The 18,709-nt window shown below is 45.6% G+C and overlaps 1 protein-coding gene across 1 annotated transcript in view; it reads right to left on the reverse strand.

Moving 5' to 3' along the window:
* Nucleotides 1-5,892: 5,892 nt before the first annotated feature.
* runx3 (RUNX family transcription factor 3) overlaps nt 5,893-18,709 on the reverse strand; it is a 49,292-nt gene continuing 36,475 nt past the window's right edge. The window contains exons 7-8 of the mRNA XM_070979435.1: nt 13,587-13,661; nt 5,893-8,962 (exon numbers count right to left, since the gene is read on the reverse strand). Of these exons, the coding sequence (XP_070835536.1) occupies nt 8,496-8,962; nt 13,587-13,661 (542 nt within the window). The 3' untranslated portion in view covers nt 5,893-8,495. The remainder of the gene's footprint in view (nt 8,963-13,586; nt 13,662-18,709) is intronic.

Genomic DNA, 18,709 nt, shown 5'->3' on the forward strand with positions numbered 1-18,709 from the left:
CTTGTATGGGATCAGTGTTGTAATTGCCACCCCCTGATCTGATGCTTTCTCTCTGATCCTCCTCCTCGCTGTCATCTCTCAGGAAAACCCCCTCATTACAAGGCCCTGAATTTAAATGCTTCATTTTCCATCCCCCCACAGGCCCTCTTTGTTCCACGGGCCATTTGGCTGTTATATTTCAGCACTTAAAAGCAATTATTCCTGAATATGAACGCTCCATAACAGACGTCTCCAGACACTCTAAAGATACACTTTTTTTCCTTCATCTTCCTCTCTGCCTCATGGGCAAAAACAAAAGGAGGAGAAATCAAGGTGTCTGATGTCTGCGTATAGATCAACACACATGCAGCATTGATGTCTGCATGGATGTCGGCAAATTCACGTACTGCACACACTCATACTCGACGACATGCCTTTGTCTGTGCAGGTGCAATAACACACACTCAAACTGTTTACCTCACACGCACACACCATAAAGAGTGTAAGATGATCTCCCATTAAGGATGAAAACAAACCAGCGAGTGGGAGGTGTCCCCCGAGGAAGTCCACAGTCGCTATAGTGGAACTGTGGAACCATGGGAACTGGTTAGCAGAGGCCTGCGGGGCAGTACGGCCAGACACGGGGGTGTGTAATACTGCCACACACACACACACACACACACACACACACACACACACACACGCACACTGCAGACAGGAGACCCAAACACCAAAGCAATGGCTTATATTCACCTCACCTGTCTAACAATAACAATAGCTGTCATTTTATTGAACGTCAGCCGGAGCTTGATGTGTTCAGACCCAGCTTTGATTGGCTTGGTGTTTACGATCAGTCTGCCAAAATAGCGGCAACAATAAAAGGCTGGTTGTTTGGGAAAGAGCGATGATATAAGAAAGATGACGACAGACATTTTTTTGTAAAGCTCTTGTGTTTAGTGACACTTGAGAGGATGAGGGGGGAAATATGTTTTTAATGTTGTCGCTCTGTCTAACAGTTTATGGGTTAGAGGGGGCTGTAGGTCTGTGGTGCTTCAGCGGTTTTCACTGATTTCTTTACAGCCACATAAGCCCGTCTGGTGAAAGGATATTAGTCATCGAGATTGGTGGAGAGTCTCGGAACGCCATTTGCTTGCAGACAGAGCAATAAACAACTGAAGGCATACATTTCTCTGACTTTGCTGCTTCCACAGTAGAAAGTGGGAACAAGAAAAGAAGGGACGATGTAAGCTTTTAATGGCCATTCATGTTCCCACGTGATCCAAAACAGACTTGAGCAATCATCCTCCTTTACTCACTACTTGCGTACATGGATGAAAAAATAATGGAGATAGAAAGATAGAAAGTGTGTATGTGAACCACCAATTTAGTGTGTTCCCCTGCTTGAGCAGGAAGTGAACAGAGACCTGGTCCACAGGGATCTCTCTTTCCCCTTCTTGCCTTCTTACCCCTCCCAGTCAGGACCCCACCGTGATGGGGGAAAGCCTGGCAGAGCGCTGCAGTGTGTGGTGTTTGTGCTGTGTGTGTGTGTGTGTGTGTGTGTGTGTGTGTGTGTGTGTGTGTGTGTGTGTGTGTGTGTGTGTGTGTGTGTGTGTGTGTGTGTGTGTGTGTGTGTGCATGTTAATTTCCTGTTTTATAGAGGAAGCAGTGTTTGCGTGTACAGATCTTTCAGATTTTCTCTGTGAGAAAAAAAGGACAGAAAAAAAAAAAACGATTGTGTCAATTCTCATGAATCCGTATGGGAAACTAGCATTGTTTCTGGGAAGCTGCCCCACTCTCAGGAAAAACACATCTTGCTCCACTTTGAGAGTGCAAATACAATGTCGACCTAAAACTCTGAAAAGCATGTCATTTCATCATTCTAGAAAATGAAAAATCCACTACAAGCTATTATCCACTAATATCATATGTTCCCCTTCTTTCCCCTTTAACTAACTAATCAAATTAAGGCCAGATTGGTTAGACACAGAAAGCTGTGGTCATCATGCAATGACAAGAATTTAAATCCAAGCCATTAGGGCATCTAAATGAAAGTTAGCTGCTGTGGTCTTCGCCAGAATACCCTCTAACCATGGTCTGGGCCACAGGTCCTCATGCAGTAGTCTGCGGGGTTTCTACATATAAGTGTGCAAAGGTCCTCTTCTGGTTTTGACTCATTTACATGTCTTGGTTTCCAATGACGAGACCAGTGGGGAAGGATGACTCAGTGCTCAGCACAGAGCCTTGCCTTTTACTTATCGGCCCTATGAGGAAGCATCTTCGTATGACTTCTGACTTGTTAATTCCTTGAATCGCAGCTGCTGCAAGAAAGAAAATTCTACAAACCAAAGATAGCTTTCCAAAATATAGTGCAAATTAAGAAGTGATTTTTCACATCCAGTAGGAATCAGTTTCATTTCTCATACATTTCGTAAATTTGTCGTTTTATTAATTTCTACATTTCTGCTTTATCATGATGGTGACAGCTGCAAAAGATAGAGTAACAGCAGTGGATGACATGCAGCAAAGAGCCCAGGCTGGAGCTGAACCTGGGTCCCTGCAGAAAGGACCCGGCCTTCACACAGTGAATGGTGCTCGATGAGCTGCCAGGGCACCCGAACACATCTTCTATGTTGATGCTAATTGGTGGATTTACCTTACAGAAAGACATTTGTTGAAATGGCTGAAGGTGCATTAGAAATAAATGTAAACATCTCACATTCTTGTCTGAGCTTTTCACTTTTTTCAAAGAAAACACCATTCAGTGTAAACTTCAGGCTGCGATGAACATGTATTCTTATTTTCATTGTTTCATCTGGAGACTATTTTGTTGATTATTTGATTAACTGTTTCATCTCTAAAATCTCGAAAATAGTGGAAAAAAAAAAAATCACAATTTCCTAGCATCTTAATCTTGATTGCTTTGCCCAACCAACAGTCCAAAACAAAGACATTCAGCTGCAGATTTATTTTCTGTTCATCCACTAATCAATTAATTTAGCTCTATTCATCTCAAACTGATGTGTCTTGCAGCGTTGCTGAGATGAAAAAAACAATCTAAAAGTTCTGTTTTTCCATCATTTTCAGATCATCTGACCTTCATATCTTCTAACAGCCACTCTCTCTCAAACACAATGGCGACCTTCAGTTTATGGTGGCAGCTCTCTAGATCGACCTGATAGTGAGACTGTTTCTCAAAGAGCCTTGTGCAAGCTTTCAGTGATCCTCTGGGTCTGAGCGGGAACCGAATCCTGGCCCCACGGAGAGGTGCTCCACTGTGGGAACCGGGAGCTGCGTTGCGTGTTGCAACACAGAAGGGTCTCTGTAGACCCAGCATTGATGAGAAACTACCTTCACTGGGATCCCTCTGAACTAGGAGCCCCCTCTCTTCATCTCTCCTCCCTGTCAGTGAGGCAGCACTGGTCCATCAGTGTGAGAACGGTTGCATCACAGCTCTCGCGGTTTCTTAGCCCCTGGCCCCTGTGTTTCTCGGTCAATCTGTGGGAACCCTGATCTTGGACGACAGCCTCTGTTCCCACCACCAGTCTGGTTAGAAAATAGACTTCTGGTCATGTACCAGGCACCCAAACCGAGCCGGTTCTAGCCCACTCCTTCTCACGGGCCTGGGGGAGCAGAGGTCAGCGGCTGCAGAGGGGGCCCTAATGGCTTTCTTATGCAGGTACCGCAGAAGCAACACGGGATACTGCGCTCATGAGAAATGAGAGGGTTTTAACGATTCTGAGCTCTGTCCAAAACACTCCCTCTCTCTTTTTCTCTTTTCCTCTGTCTCTTGTATCTCTCCCTCTGTCTGCCTCTCATTTAAATTTATAAATAGCGCTTTAATCGTTCTCATCTTTCTGATTAAGTGAAGATAAAGTTTTGCGAGGGACAAGGCTCGCTTCTGCGCCTTTCTGCAGAACAACTGATTGACTCGACGAGCTGTTTTTCCCCTCAATGATTCTCATTGTTTCAGTTTTTTTTGTGACGTTCACGACCATGCCTCCAGTCTCTCTCTATGTTTCATCCACTTAAAATGCAATTTTCTCTGTCGCCCTATAAACCAATTCATCATGCCTTTGACTGCAATTACATCCAGACGAGCGGCCTCGTCCAGGAAAACGTTACCCCTCTTTCCTGCAGAGTTACAATTTTCGGAAGAACAACAGCATAGCGGGAACAGGGAGGAGATAAAAAAAAAGAAGCAGTTCAGCTCATGTACATCCATGACAAAGACGGAGCCAGATGAGAGCTCCTCTGCTCCCCACATGTGGACGAGAGGTCTCACAGAGTGTGTGAAGACAGCTGGAAAATCCCCCTGAGCCCGGCTTAATTGAAAGCTTATCATCTTCTCTTTGTGCTTCCTGCGCGTCGCAGAGAGCCACTCCGAGAGGAGACCTGGAGGAGACGGTGCAGATCTGTCACGCGCTCACACTGTGAAGTGGAGCTCTGGCTGTCTGGGTGGAGGTTGGTGTGAGATCTGTCAGCAGGGGATTGCGTGTGTGTGCGTGTGTGTGTGTGTGTGTGTGTGGAAATGCTTTGCGCGCACAGTTAATTGAATACAGTGTGTATCAAGGCTGCGTGTGTGCGTCCTGAGGCTTTGTTGTTGTGCCAACGCTGCCCCCATAGAAGGCCTGACGCAGACACACACGAGGGATAGAACCGAATGAGAAGAAAGGATAAAAGAGACGAGGAGGAGAGATACAGTCGAGTGTAAACAAGGAAAATAAAAGAATCTGAAGGAGAAAAACAAAGCGTTTTGAGGCGAGCGCCCTTTCATGGCGCATCAACAGGTGGCATTAGTTTGAGAGTAAGGAATTGTGGGTATTGTGTTTCAGGTTAACCACATGAGACTTCTGAAATCAGACCACCCCACAAGGTTGCATCTCGACTGTTTAATCTCGTGGCTCGGCTTCAAATGGGCCAAACAGATGCCATCAGCGCCGCATAAATTAACAACCACGCAGCCGGTAAGAAAGACGGCCGACATTCCAAACTTCTCCTGTATTGTTTTTAACAAGTGACAACTTGCCGACGTGCGCTAACATGGAGGCTGCCAGGGCGGTGTTGGATTCCTGAGCTGCGCTTTATTTACGCTCTGGGTACCAGCGTGTTGACAGCTGAGGCATTTTCAAACCCAGGAGAGGTGTGGGGTAATTGGCAGTGAGAGTCTCACTAATGGAGGAGAAGAGGATAATTACTGAAGGAGGTTATTGGGAAGGAGCTACCAATGAAGCGCAGGGTTAGATGGAGGCAGAGGCATGGATGGTATTTACTGTGTGAGGCTGAGGAAGAGGACGAGGAGAATTCGTTGGATCAGAATGTGCTGGCATGAGATCGGGTCCCATGAAGGTTTTTTTTTATTTTTGCCTCGCGCATTTGTCAGCTGGCACGATGGTGTCTTGGTTTGTGGAGGTGAAATACACCCCGTGCCTCCATGTTTAACGTTTTCACTGACAAATCCTCCCCCTGTTGAACCTTAAAAGACTTCATAATCCAGACTTTAAAGCATTGGGTTTCAAAATTAGAGAGCTCTTATGGCATGCAGTTGTTTTTATAGTAAAGTGAATAATGCAGAAGAATGTGGCCATAAATACTGAGCCTAAATCTAATGTGGGTGTGATTTTCCTCAGGAGAGAAGGTGGTACCATTGAGCTGAAGGAAAAATGATGTGTTCTCATGTCACTCTTCTGGAGTTCCCTTAATTTTCTTTCAGAGTGTTTTTTAATGAAATAAACAGCAGCTGGGAAGACAGAAGTGAGACACATGTTTTTTAATTAAAATGATTAAAAACTACATTGTCCGCAAACTTTACAAGCACTCAATATGGAAGCATGAACGATATCATTACATACATAGATGAGATTCTTAAATTAACATATCAGTTTCAGATGTACATGCTTTGAGCGTAGAGAGAAATGAAAGGAGCAAGATGAATTAACATTTTGGTATATGAAAAGGAAAATGGGCATCTCGTAAAAAGAAAAAAAAAACATTGTGCTCTTAAATCCAATATACAATAAAATACAACTCACTTGTACACTTTGGCTTCCTAGTTTTGCATAAAGAATGACGTTAGAGATCAAGACATGATTCATTTGCCACATGATTCTTTCCCATCATTAACACCCTGACAGTATTACAGGCAGTTGTGAAGATCTTTGGTTTTCTTGAAGGAACCACACAAATATAAGTACACATGTGGTCTCTCTAGCTGCATGATTTTTGCCCATAATAAAGCAAGGTCCTCTACCGTAGAAAGGCTCCAGAGGAGAGAGCAGGGAAACATGCTTTTCCTCCGAATCAAAGGGAGATAGGAATGAGACATCGCTGCTGATTGTTTAAAAAAAGAGGAATAAGGCAGAGGGTCTTTCTGTGAGATTTTCAAATCACCTTGTGTGACTTATTTTTACCTGAGCTGCAAATGCAAGCCTTTTTGGATCACTATTTGAAATTGAATCTCACTTTAATAGCAACTTAAGACCCATCTTTCAGAGTCATGGATGCTTCCTTCTCTTGGAAGACTTTTCTGGTAGATATAAGACACCTGATACCTGCTGTGAATACCTTCACATAGCTCCTACCCAGATGATCTGTGCAGGTGTATGAATTATTGGCAGAGCCATGAGCCCCTGGCACTCATGATTAGTGAATTAGACCAGAAAAGACAGAGTCGGGACCATAAAGGCTTCAAAGCACTTGCTGATTATACAGAACAAAGGGATCTGTGCACAACAAGGGAAGCTTTTTTTTTTTTTTTTGCATAACTGCCCTTGGTGTTGGTAAGAAGATACCACTCTGACCCCACCTCCTCCTCCCATCCCTTCATCCTCACACTCTTCCTCCTCCAGGGATAGAGGGATCACACATGTAACTGCAGGGTAAAGGCCCTCCGGACAGGGGGAATGTGCACACACACCTGTGGTGCAGGAATGTGTGTGTGTGTCTGATCGTGATTTAAAAAGGACACTTTAAGTGTGTTCAGCAAATATATGTAAAGGAATATTTAATATTTAGTTCGGCAGAGTTTCAGCTATTTCTAATTACATAACCAAAAAAGAGAAATGAAAGTTCAAACATAGTGCAAAAATTAAGCAAATGGCTTTCTTTTAGCGCAGGAAGGCAATTTGGAAATAGTTTAAAAAAGGTTATGGCTCTAGATACACCATCTCACTAACAGAATCTGTTGGGCGTGGTTCGTAAGGAATAAAAGTATTTAGTGCATCAAAGCTACATTTGAAGACAAAATAATTACATTAAAGGTTTTGTTTTTCATAATTTAGTCGCAATATATTACACAAATTCCAAATTTATACTTAACAACAAAATATGGTTTATATACTGTATATATATAAAAAAGGAAAGGTAGAGAGAAATGCTTAAGGATTTTAGGGGTATGCGCACATTTCCTCACAATTTGGCTCAAATAAATATCAAAGTAAACCGTGTCATCCAGTTCAAAAATCTCAGACCAGGACTTTTTTTTCTTTCTTTTCTTTTTTTTTTTCAGAAAAGGGCTTGAATCAAAAATCTAAGGAAACAGTAAAGAGTAGACACAACAGGACTTAAATATTACTGCAGGAAAAGAAACCAATAAACACCCCTCTGTCTCTTACATTCTTCAAAATATCAGCCTTTGTCCTGTTGAAACTGAATACACCGATGACACAGCAGAGGATTCATTTCTTAAACATGTGAGTCCTGACAGATAATACGCTTTCCTCTCAGCGATTGTGTCAAAATCCACTGCATACCATAGCACCAAAGGCTAATGAGTCCGTTTGGATAATAAATTAGGCAATAAGGTACTGCATAAGTACTGTGAGCACATATATCAGCCCTGGATGCAACTGAAGATGTCTTCACAACTGACACGACATGTTTTTTTGTTTTTGTTTTTTTTTGTTTTTTTGCAATATTCAGATTTGCACAGAACTTAAAGCTTAGAAGGACCGATTGCTACAGCAGTGCAGCCATGCCTTGGAAGGATGTCGGAGTCACTCTGGGAGCAAACATCCGGTCCGACTGCTTTCCTCCACCGATCAAATGAGTTGGATCTGTCTGAACAGTCTGTTTGATGAATGTCCACTGTGGTTTTTCAGTCCGTCAGCCATCCTGATAGGTCACACCACCATTGTCTTTTGTCTTTAACGAGTACCTGTTTGCACCAGACAAGTCACCCTGGAAGGTTACTATGGCTTCTCTGGTTCCACCCTCACGTCTATTTACAGCTGAACATCATCTTGATTTTTATGGCTTTTCTAGTCCTTTAAGAGTACATGTTTTAGCACAGTGCAGGAGTTTACTCAAAATTTACAAAATACATGGAAGTCTTGAGAGAGCTGGTAAAACGCAGAAAGTCTTTAAAAGCGAGTGCTGGAGAAATAAAAGACAAACATGCAGCATTTCTCTTTTTTTTGTTTGTTTTTTTCTTTCAGTGTTCATCTTTTTTTTTGTTTTGTTCATCATCCTCTTGACTTTTCCTCCCTCACTTCTCCCTCTGATTGTCTAGCTGTCCGTCATCAGTAAGGCCTCCAGACGGACTCATCCAAACGGCCGGTGGGGGAGTTGCTGTGGCTGCCGTCGGCTTCCACGCCCTCGCTCTGGGTGTTCAGGCCCGGGTTCATCAGGCTGTTGGTCCCTCCGGTTCCCGTGGCCCCCGAGCAGGACAGCAGGCGAGTTGGAGAGCGCTCGCCCCCGGTGTTCCCCGGCGCCACCATGGAGAACTGATAGGATCCAGAGCCTGTGCCGTAATACAGGTAGGAGTTGGACTGGAAGTTCTGGGTTTGGTTGTTTGAGTAGGGGGGCGGCAGGTAGGTGTGGTATCTAGAAGAGGCTGACATGCTGAGGCCGCTGATGCCGGTGCTGGAGGTGTTGGCGGAGTAGGGGAAGGCCCCAGGGTAGTGCATGCGGGGGTCCGAGAAACGAGGGTCAGTCAGCGGTGACAGAGACGGGAAGGTGGTCCTTTGCTGGAAAAGATCTGTAGTCCCTGTTGGCAGAAACAAAAGGAAAAAGTCAACACAAATTCAGCCGTGAATGAAAACTGCTGCCGTGATTATGAAACAAGGGGCCCGGAGATTTCTCATTTTCTATTATTCTAAAAAACGACCCTCATCTCCAGACCAGCAAACTTCCCCAAACCCCAAATTCTGAGCTCAGATTTCTTGTGATATGCCTGCCCATGGAAATGTTTGCTGGAAGTAATGAGCTGAGACATTTTTTTGCTTAATAACAGTCATCAAACACTGACAGCACATCATCCCACAGCCCCGTGCACAAGACTGAAGTTATGAAAAGGCCCCCTTGCCACAGCCCTCCTACCACTCCTTCAAAAGGAGAGAAACGTACAGTATTCTGTCTTACTCAGAGCAATGAAAAGAGGCATTGTCAGTCCTGAAGGATGCTTTGTATAAACACCGACGGCTTGTTGCGCTCGCATGCAGCTCATCATAAATCAGAGTAAGGCGACAGAGGCAGACAGTCACAATCAGAGACAGACAGAGACGGAAAAAGAAAGGAAAAGCGGGAAGGAAGGAAGAGAAAGAGAGAAAAAAGTGTGTGAATATCCGCTAAGCTAATGTGTATCACAGTCCAGGACCTGTCAGAGTTAATGCTAAGTGTAATCTCACAGGTAGTGGAGCGCTGTGAACGCAGCTGTTAAGACTTCAATTTCACTGCACACTTTCTAATTCATTCAGCTGACAAAAGGGAAATAAAAATATTGCTCAAAGGTTTGACTTGGCAGTTTGCTTCTCTGTCACCAGCTTAGTTCCTTAAGTCAAACACCATATTGCCCTTCACACCAAACTGAGGAGCGCTATTGGCTGGTCTTGCATCCTGAGCATCGGATATGAACCGTTCACAGTTCTGCAGTCGTGTTGGACTTCTGAACGCTGCCTGCTGCCACCTTGGGTTTGGGCAGTATGTTCCATATATGTTGTGTTTAACGATTGATTTCTCAAGTCAGTTTGTAGTTTTATGTTTCTTCCTTTAAAGCAGGTAAATCACACACTGGCATCATAGCTGCTTATTTATTTAAGCACTGCATAATAATTCTCATTTTCAGACATGCTTGGCAAGTTAAGCATGTCAAGTCTTAACTGTTTTGTAGCTGAGTATTATGACACTTGGATACTTTAGAAGAAGGTAAGGTGGCCAGCAGCCAGGCTGAAACACTCTGGGGCTGTGAACGCCCTTAATCTGGTTGTACGCCACAACAGCTAGAGAGAGTTCCTCATACCTGATGTCAACGTACAGTACCCTTTGTCCACACCTGCTGCTTGAACACACACTTGCACGCTCACACATACCTCAGTCCATGGTTATTTGTTTGTTCGCATGTGGCTTTCATGGGTCCAATGTGCCCACATGACTGCAAGTGTAAAATGTGGATTTGGATGGCAGAGAAAAGAGAGCTTGTATTTGTGAAATAGCAAGCGATTGCACGCCACAGCCCTGAGGGGGGAGAATGCCAAACTTGCGTGCCACAGCCTTGTTGAAATGTCTTTTCCCTATGTCTGGAGAACTGGGTCCATTTTCAGCTACAAAAAAATCTGTTCCTTTGCAATTTCCATGGCCCCTGCAAAACTCTCTTTTTTTCTTTTTTCTTTTTTTCTCAACAACACATTTCTGCAGTTGAATTTCCTCTTCTTTTTGGGATGAGGGAGTTTGGTGGTGGTGGGGGGGCTGTTTCTTTTTCCAGAGTCTACCAGGCACCGGAGTCGGGCTGCATATCTGATTTCACGCGAGGAAAATCCAAGCCTTCAGCTGCTGTTGATTCGGGTGAAGTGGAGTCGGCCCACTAATTCCTACCGGACTCCCAAAAAGCCCTGTCTCTCTCTCTCTCTCTTTCTCTCTTTCTTTCTCTCTCTCTCTCTCTCTCTCTCTCTCTCTCTCTCCCTCCCTCCCTCCGTCTGTCTGTCCCTTCATCTCTCTGTCTGTGCTATATTTAGGCTTCAGGGTGAAGCTGGGCAGGGGATGTGTGGCGTGGGGGCTTGATGGCAGCCCACCCCGCACATGATCTCCTTTTAATTGGAGTTGGTGGAAACGTGTTGGCTAAACTGCGGTGGGGATCGACTCCTGTGTTCTGTCAGGGGAAACTGGACTCGACACTTATCACAACACCTTAATGGGCTTGTGCAGTATCAAGCTCTTGGCTCTGAGCCAGGAGACGCCTGCTACCACCTTTAACTCTCAGCGGCACAGTAGCTCCCTCTGGAGGAGAGGGGTGAACAAACTGCTTTGTAATTGAGAGGCAAAGTTTTGCAGTCTGCTTTTTCTCCTTCTTAACCATGTTGCATACCTTACTGTATCCCCACCCTCCCCCACCCAGTATAAATACAGGCTACGCTGTTGTGGCTGTGGTAACCGTGGTGTATCTTTGGCAGAGAGGGTCTTCCTAACTGAGCCTAGTAGTAGCTGCCTGTAACCTCTGCGGCCCAAAACCACACATGATCTCCATTAGGCTCATCTGAAACGTGTTGACTAAATTGCAGGGACAGGAGAGGGGATGGACCCCAGAGGGCTAGCTGGCACAGTCTGCTGTCTGTGATGTTCCCAGTCTATGAAGCGGGTAGCTGGGAATCAGGGCTTTTATAGAGAACATAGTGTTCCAGCCCTCTCTTTTCCTCCTCTAGCTTTGAAGCATAGCGCCACGCACTTATTTAATTCTGCAACACCAGGGTGGAGCCCTCCTCCTTTCTGCTTAGCTCAAGAAGTCCACTAGTCCACAGTCAAGCGTGTAACCCAGATATGACAAGAGGTTTGCCTCATTTGCATATGGGAGAAACTGATTTTGGTTGTTAACATAAGGGCAAGTTTGAGGCAGTCATGTCTGTGTGTGTAATTGTGCGCGGGGCTATGTGTGCGTATGCGTATGTGTCCGCATGTGGTGGCTGGCGATGGCAGGATGCAAATCCAGGCGCTCACCTGTGAAATGTTTACTCAGGCTTGATGCAAACTGTGACGGCCAGCGCCCTGGGAATGGTGTCTCAGGCAAATAAGTGGAGGGAAGGAAAAGGGAGAGAGAAAACCCCAGACTCGTGCTGCTACGCATAAAGGAACAGTGTGCTGTGTTTTGCGACTGTTTTCTCATCTCCTCCCTCGTGTCATCCCTCAAGAAACATTGCTTGTTCTTCCAGAGACAGAGAGCGTGCCTCTGATTTCCTGACTGGTTGTAACAATAGATGCCATGATAACCCATAACAGGGTGATGATGACAGAGCAGTGCAACGCCAGGGCAGAGCTGCTGCTGCGTGGGCCGAAGAATAGGAGACCCAAATGAACACAAATGATCTCCAGGTGTTTTTTTAAGCGGCAAGGCTCTGGGGCCGGAACATCATGTCGAATGCAAATGATAATCACCTCTGTACTGTGGCACCGCGGCCAACAGGCCCAAGCCTCATCCATGTTAGGCACTTCATCATGTGAGCACAGAGGATTTTGCATGTCCCCAACTTGTGAAATGCAATACAAGCAATGGTGAAGGAAAGGAGATTTTCCTAATGCATCAGCAAACAAGGTGGCATGATTAATATGTTTGCTCGCTAAGTAAATCCTTTTCTGTGAGAGACATGATGCTTCCTTTTAAAGCCACTGTTGTGATGTGCTGACCCTAGACGATGTATACTGTTATTGTAAGGATAAAAGTATATAAATACAAGTAGCATCATAGTGTATCACTCACTTTGTTGTCTTTACTGTCTGGATGTCCTGGCATTTCAAACGTATGCCTGATTGTCTCGCTCTGCAGTCAATCCCTGCCTTGAAAATGCCTCGCACAAACAGTAACTTATGTAAATATGTAATTCCCCGGTCTCAACACTCTGCTTCAGGCATTGTGTTATGTCTGCATTAAAAAAAAAAAAGTCTCTTTATTCTTTCTTCTGTGTGTGTCTAAATGCGTGTCCTCATCGCAGTGTGAGTGGATGACTCAGCACGTCTGGTGTGGTGTGGTGGTTTCTGGGTAGGGGGTGGAGAGGAGACTGAGGGGGCTGTTAGACAGCAGCAAAGATCCAAATCGCCAAGAAAGAAGTGAAAGAAGGAGGGAGTGGGAGGGAAGGAAGGAGAAGAAGGCAGGCAGAGTGGTGGCGTTCGAGGAATGTTCTGGGGTGTTGTAGGGCCCTACGGGCAAAACGAAACAGACTCCAAAATTGTCACAACGAATGGCACGCCCTGTGTAAGGCCTGCCTTTCTTGCCTCTTCAGTATTGTTTGTTTCAAATTGAAAAGCTGTCAGAGTATACTTATTAAATTGAATTAGTTTGCTTGATCTGAGATGCTCGTTAAGGTGTGCCATCTGAAAGTGTCAACTCTCTTTGGTAGTCTACAGTGCCTCAGGTATCTCCTCTGTATTTCCTGAACCTGTTTGCTCACACTTTCCAGTAAAGGCCTTTGCTTCTGGGTGACCACAGCCCGCATGCTGCTTGCTGATTGGGCCGCAGATTACGATTATGTCTCAGTGACAAACAAACTCATATTCATGTCAAATTTAGGGTCACATTGGGAAAACCTAGCTTTATTTTAGGGAGAAGCAGGCTTGAAAGAGAAGCCACAGTTCCACAGTAAGTCTGTGGAAAAGTACAATAGCTCGAAAGAAGGGCACTGCGGTCTCACCTGGCCATGGTCTCAGGTCCTCCTCCACCTTGCATGTCTTCAGAGCGGGGGTGTCCATTTGCTCCGGCCACAGGGCTGGTGTAACACAAAATATGAACAATGGGTTAATAGTAGAATCCGCTTGGTAGAAATAAGTCAGTGAAGGAATTTAAGAGCTTTGTGGAACGTAGATAAATGTGTTGTATATATGTACAGGGCGAGGAAGTCACTGCTTGTGCCATAGAAATCTGAAGCACGATCCAAAAAAGCTTTTCATGACAGACTTGTCAAAACTGTCTTGACATCTGGCGGTTTGGAGACGTGTCTTCCTGTCACAGGTTGGCCTCTGCTGACTGAGCAGTGAAGACTGGGAAGAGGGGGGGTGGTTCTCTCACCAGAGTGAGACCAGGCTTGGAAAAACATGCCTGATGGGTGCATGGGAGATATTTTTGGGTCTTTCAGGCGAGACACTGGAGGGGCAGCGGAGACCTGTGAAGTGCAGGACACTCGCTAGCCTGTCCAGCCAAGCTGTCAAGAAGCGAAGGAGGGTCGAGGACCTACTGGCCCAACGCGTGGGACCCTGCTTCACACTCAGCATCCACACCGCAGGAGGGGTGACACAAACAGGGGCTGTTTGCTCTAGGTCTGAGACGGTGCAGTTGTTACAAGACAACTTGCACGGAGCTCTGTGGACATGGGCAGTTTCAGCACATTTGTTGTAGAGAGGTGCCGTCTACATGCCTCTGAGCGGTGCTTGTTAAAAACTTTCATCCTCAAACATATGAAAGTATTTTCATCATAAAGGCAGGAATCTGAATATTATATAACCAACTTTTCCTCATGGTGTCACTTTTAATGACAGCAGCAGTCAGCCAAGTGGTATCACCATGACTCTGCCACCCGCTGTCGAGATACCGCAATATAGTAAACTCCTAACCTCCTGTAGTGGCAATTAGGACCTAGAAGGATGCCAGAAGCAGAGAAGGGGGGTGGCACTGGGCTGTCCACCTATAGCCGCACGAGCTCAGCATGTGAAAGATCTGTGCTTCCCCTGGAGCTCCTCAACTTCCTTTGCAAAGGCCCAAATCAGCACTCAGTCACTGAGAGGTCCTGCACTATGCCTCACAATGGCAAATTCTTACGCATAAATGGCCTTATTCAGAAAGGCTTCCAAGCAGCTGGTGCGATTCGCTCAAGAAAATAAACATTTCCTTCAAATATTTTGATTGGCCAGCAGACAACGTCAATACCAGAGGCACAGATTACCCCTGTTAATAAGAGGACCAACCCCCTGGGCGGTGCTGAGGAGTGGCGGAGGCAGGGGCTCAAATGGGAAGAAGCGGCGACTCCGTCACTAATGAGAAGCTTTGGGGTGGTGCCAGTGTAGTTTTGGGGAGGACACAAATAAACACAAGCGCTGCTTTTGAAGTGCACGTGTAGATGAAAGGGGTGGCTGAGAAGATGTTTGAGCCAAAATGGCATCCATCCTCGTGACTCCGGATCCAGAAACGCCTCTGAGACATGTAATGCGCCTGCCGTAATGAAGCGTGTCATTGAGACACAGTGAATGCCGGTCCTTGTGCTGGCTTCCTGTTTCGCTTAGGCCTTAGGCGTCGCAACGGGGAGAGAATGTGAGAGAGCAAGCAAGACAGAAAGAAAGACGCCAGCGAGGGAAGGAGAGAGAAAGAGAGCGTGTTAGAGAGGGGAGGAACACGGCCTTGGCTCAGCTATGTGGGACATTTGATATGTCTTTTGAGCCCTCACTTATAACGTGAGCAAAAACAAACACATGGGCTGAAAAATCCTATGTTCTCTTTGAGAGCTCGGCGTCCTCCCACCCTTGCCCTCTCCCCAGACTCAATAGAGACTGTTCATGGCACACATGTAGTTTCTGTAATTGCTGAAATGTAAAACTCAGCCTGACTCTGATGTGAAATTATAACTTACACAAACAGTTGAGTCTGGTTAAAAAAAAAAAGAACTTGCTCTCACTTCTCTTTTTCTTTCTTTTTTTTTTCACCAAGGAGGCGGCTTCAAAAGAGTCTTCTTTTTTTGTTGAAGAACAAAAACATTTTCAGTTTGAATTATTCATCTCAGGGTCACAAAAAGAGAGTAACCACAAGTGAAGCTTTCAGGCACCATAACAAATAAACTCCGTGGCGGCCATTGACATATTATGTAAATAGTGGAGTGCAGAAGTAAAACGATGTGTCTAAAGGACTGGTCCAGATTCCTGCTCGTTTTGGTTGTATTGGCCTCAGAGGGCCAGCTTCCTGCTTAGGTTTGGCAGAAATCAGCATGAAACCCAACTAGCGTGACGGCTATACTCAAAAGTCCACACCACAGCTACCTGACGGTGCTAATTTCCTGTCTCACTCTCGCTTCTAATTGGCTGATCATGTCATTCTGGATGTGTGAATTAGTGTGCACCTCTCAGCTGCGGCAGTAGCAGAGTGCCGCCTCGAACCTGGGGGGCCGGCCAGCTTGTTTATGTGGGGTAAACAGTGTGGTCGCGGTGGACGAGGCGGGAGGGGCACGACTGCATTGGCCTGGTCCTCCATCAAACAGCACTTTCTCGAGTTAAGTCCAATCCAGAGGCCGCAGCCTGAACGTACTGAACAAGAGGGCCAAGGCACAGCTGCGGCAGATGTGTGCCAGTTGTGCAGGAGGAAGTACAACATTTGCGAAAGTGTCATGAATAGAAAAGGTTTGCTTTTTTTAAATTAGCACGATGAACGCCGAGTACATTTAAAAAATGAAGTGTGTCATATATTATTTCTGCGAGATCCGACTGCCATTTTTAATAGCATCACCACATGGGTCACTCGTTCAGACAGACAGGCGCGCAGCAGTCACATTCACAGAGACACTCGTGCGCACTCACACACTTTTGGGCCTTCATCAAAGCACCGAGCACTTGACTTGATGGCGGAACGTTATGCTAGTATCTGATATTCATCTTCAGAGAGGAACACACAGGTGTTGGAACAAATAACATGTTAAATGATACCACCTCAAAAGTGCCAGGACTCTTTTTGAATGATTAAATTGCTGCCCCCCCCCCCTTTACTGTTAAAACACACTTAAGTTAAAAGAGCCGCTTTCGTCTCGGCTGTCTGTTAGAGGCTGTGCCAGGGGCTTGTTCGGTTTTGTCTGCATTTAAAATGGAACAAGGTAAAACTGGAGTCTGTTTTTCACTTTGAGGAAAATCAAATTTTCGATCATCTGTTTGCTTTTCTCAAGAGTGGAAAGAACTGTGCGTACATTACAAACGCAATGTCACGGTTACATGTTAAAGGATGAACGACGTTCTGCATCAGAGGAAGAAAAAAAAAAAAACTGCCACCCACAGACACATATAGTATACACATGTACCTCACTTGAGGTTTTGAAAACCAGAATAACAATTTGGCACTTGATTGTCTGAGTGTCAGATTTGCCCGACTGCACTAGTTGAACCACGCATTTTCAACCACACACACACACACACTCCCTCCGCCCTGGCTGAGAATCATTCCACATGTCTAGCAGGCTTACCTGTGGCCACAGAAGAACAAAAACAAGCAGTGAATGCAGCGTCTGCCAGCGTGCAGGAATCCTGTCACTGCATGCACTGTAATGAGCTCTTAATTACCCTGTCTGTCTGGGGCACTAACAGAGAACTTGCAACACTAGTACAGAATCGTGTATGTGTGTGTGTTTTGTATTTTCAATGTGCCTATGGTGCAATTGTCCGTGTGTGTGTGTGTGCGTGCATGTGTGTGTGTGTGTGTGTGTGTGTGTGTGTGTGTGTGTGTGTGATTTAAGAATCCAGGGTAGCATTGAGCAGATGTCTGGAGACATGTCCTGTTGACAAGAAAACCGAGACAGTATTTCATAGCTCAGACAACAAAATGAAGCAAGGAGGCTTTAGGAGGAGATGACACTGTATTTTCTTATTTAGTAGTCTTCAAGGGGAAAATGCAAGGTTCCAGCCCGGGATAATGGAAAACATCTTTTGTAACAGCAAGACGGGAATCCATTTAATTATAACGTGTTGATGGGCGATCTATCACCCGGTAATTCTCAAACAAACAGGCCCTGGGATTTAAAGTATCTGCAAAATACAACAGCGTCTGCGGGGCTGCCAAAAGCAGAAGACGTGTGTGCTGTTGATATGTAAACACCTCGCTGTGTCTCTGAATGGGATTTATTACAACAAGTCTATTTTTGTTTGAGCTTCGCTTGTAACACTGCAGTGTTGTTGTCTGTGCATGATTCCTACACACACGGGAGCGCTGCGTGTGATGTGTGCCGCGACATACATTTCCATTCTGCTGCTCCCGCGCTCCAACAGATAGACAAGGTGGGAGGGAGAAGGGCCCTCTGCTCTGTTATTTAATTATTTTACCACTCTTGCCCTGCGGTATGCCGTCATGATGGTAATACCACAGATTAAGGTGTGTGGTTTTTACAGCCCTTCCCCTCGTCTGTCTCACTCGCACGCGCTTCTTATAGACGGCCTACAGTCACAGGCAGCTGTAACGTGAAGCTCAAGGCCTTTACCGTCTCTGACAGCTCCAACTGATGTTAATGTGTTGTGCCTGCTCGCAGTGTATGTACTGTACGTGTGTGTGTGTTGCAACATCGCAGCCCTTTGAAGCCTGACAAGCCGATGACGCTCTAATTCCTGCCCTAATCCTGTGCGAGGCAGACGAGAGCAGAGCAAAGAGCTGCTCTGCGTCTGCTGTCTGGACCAAGTCTGTACACCTCTCCCAGCCGACCGGAGCGCCCACCCCGACACACACACACACACACACACACACACACACACACACACACACACACACACACACACACACACACACTGAATTCAAGTCAGCCCTCAGAAACTTAAAGCTCTCAGTATAAGCTTAGCTGCAGGGGGCTTTTTATTGGCAGACAACCTACAGAGCTCACGCCAACCTTTAAACCATCAGAAAATTATCATCACAGTGGCTGTATTGTGTTGAAGCTCCGCAGTGTTTATTTTCGGCGTAACCGGCCGGTGGTGTTTCTAAAATGGCTGACATGTTTTCTCGTCAGAACAGGCTGTGCGAGGGAACAAAATCAATAACAGTAAGTAAGGACATGGGGAGCAGGGTAAAATACCCTGTGTTCTCCGC

The sequence above is a fragment of the Chaetodon trifascialis genome, chromosome 14 (assembly GCF_039877785.1).
Source record: "Chaetodon trifascialis isolate fChaTrf1 chromosome 14, fChaTrf1.hap1, whole genome shotgun sequence".
In the NCBI taxonomy this organism is placed as follows: Eukaryota; Metazoa; Chordata; class Actinopteri; order Chaetodontiformes; family Chaetodontidae; genus Chaetodon; species Chaetodon trifascialis.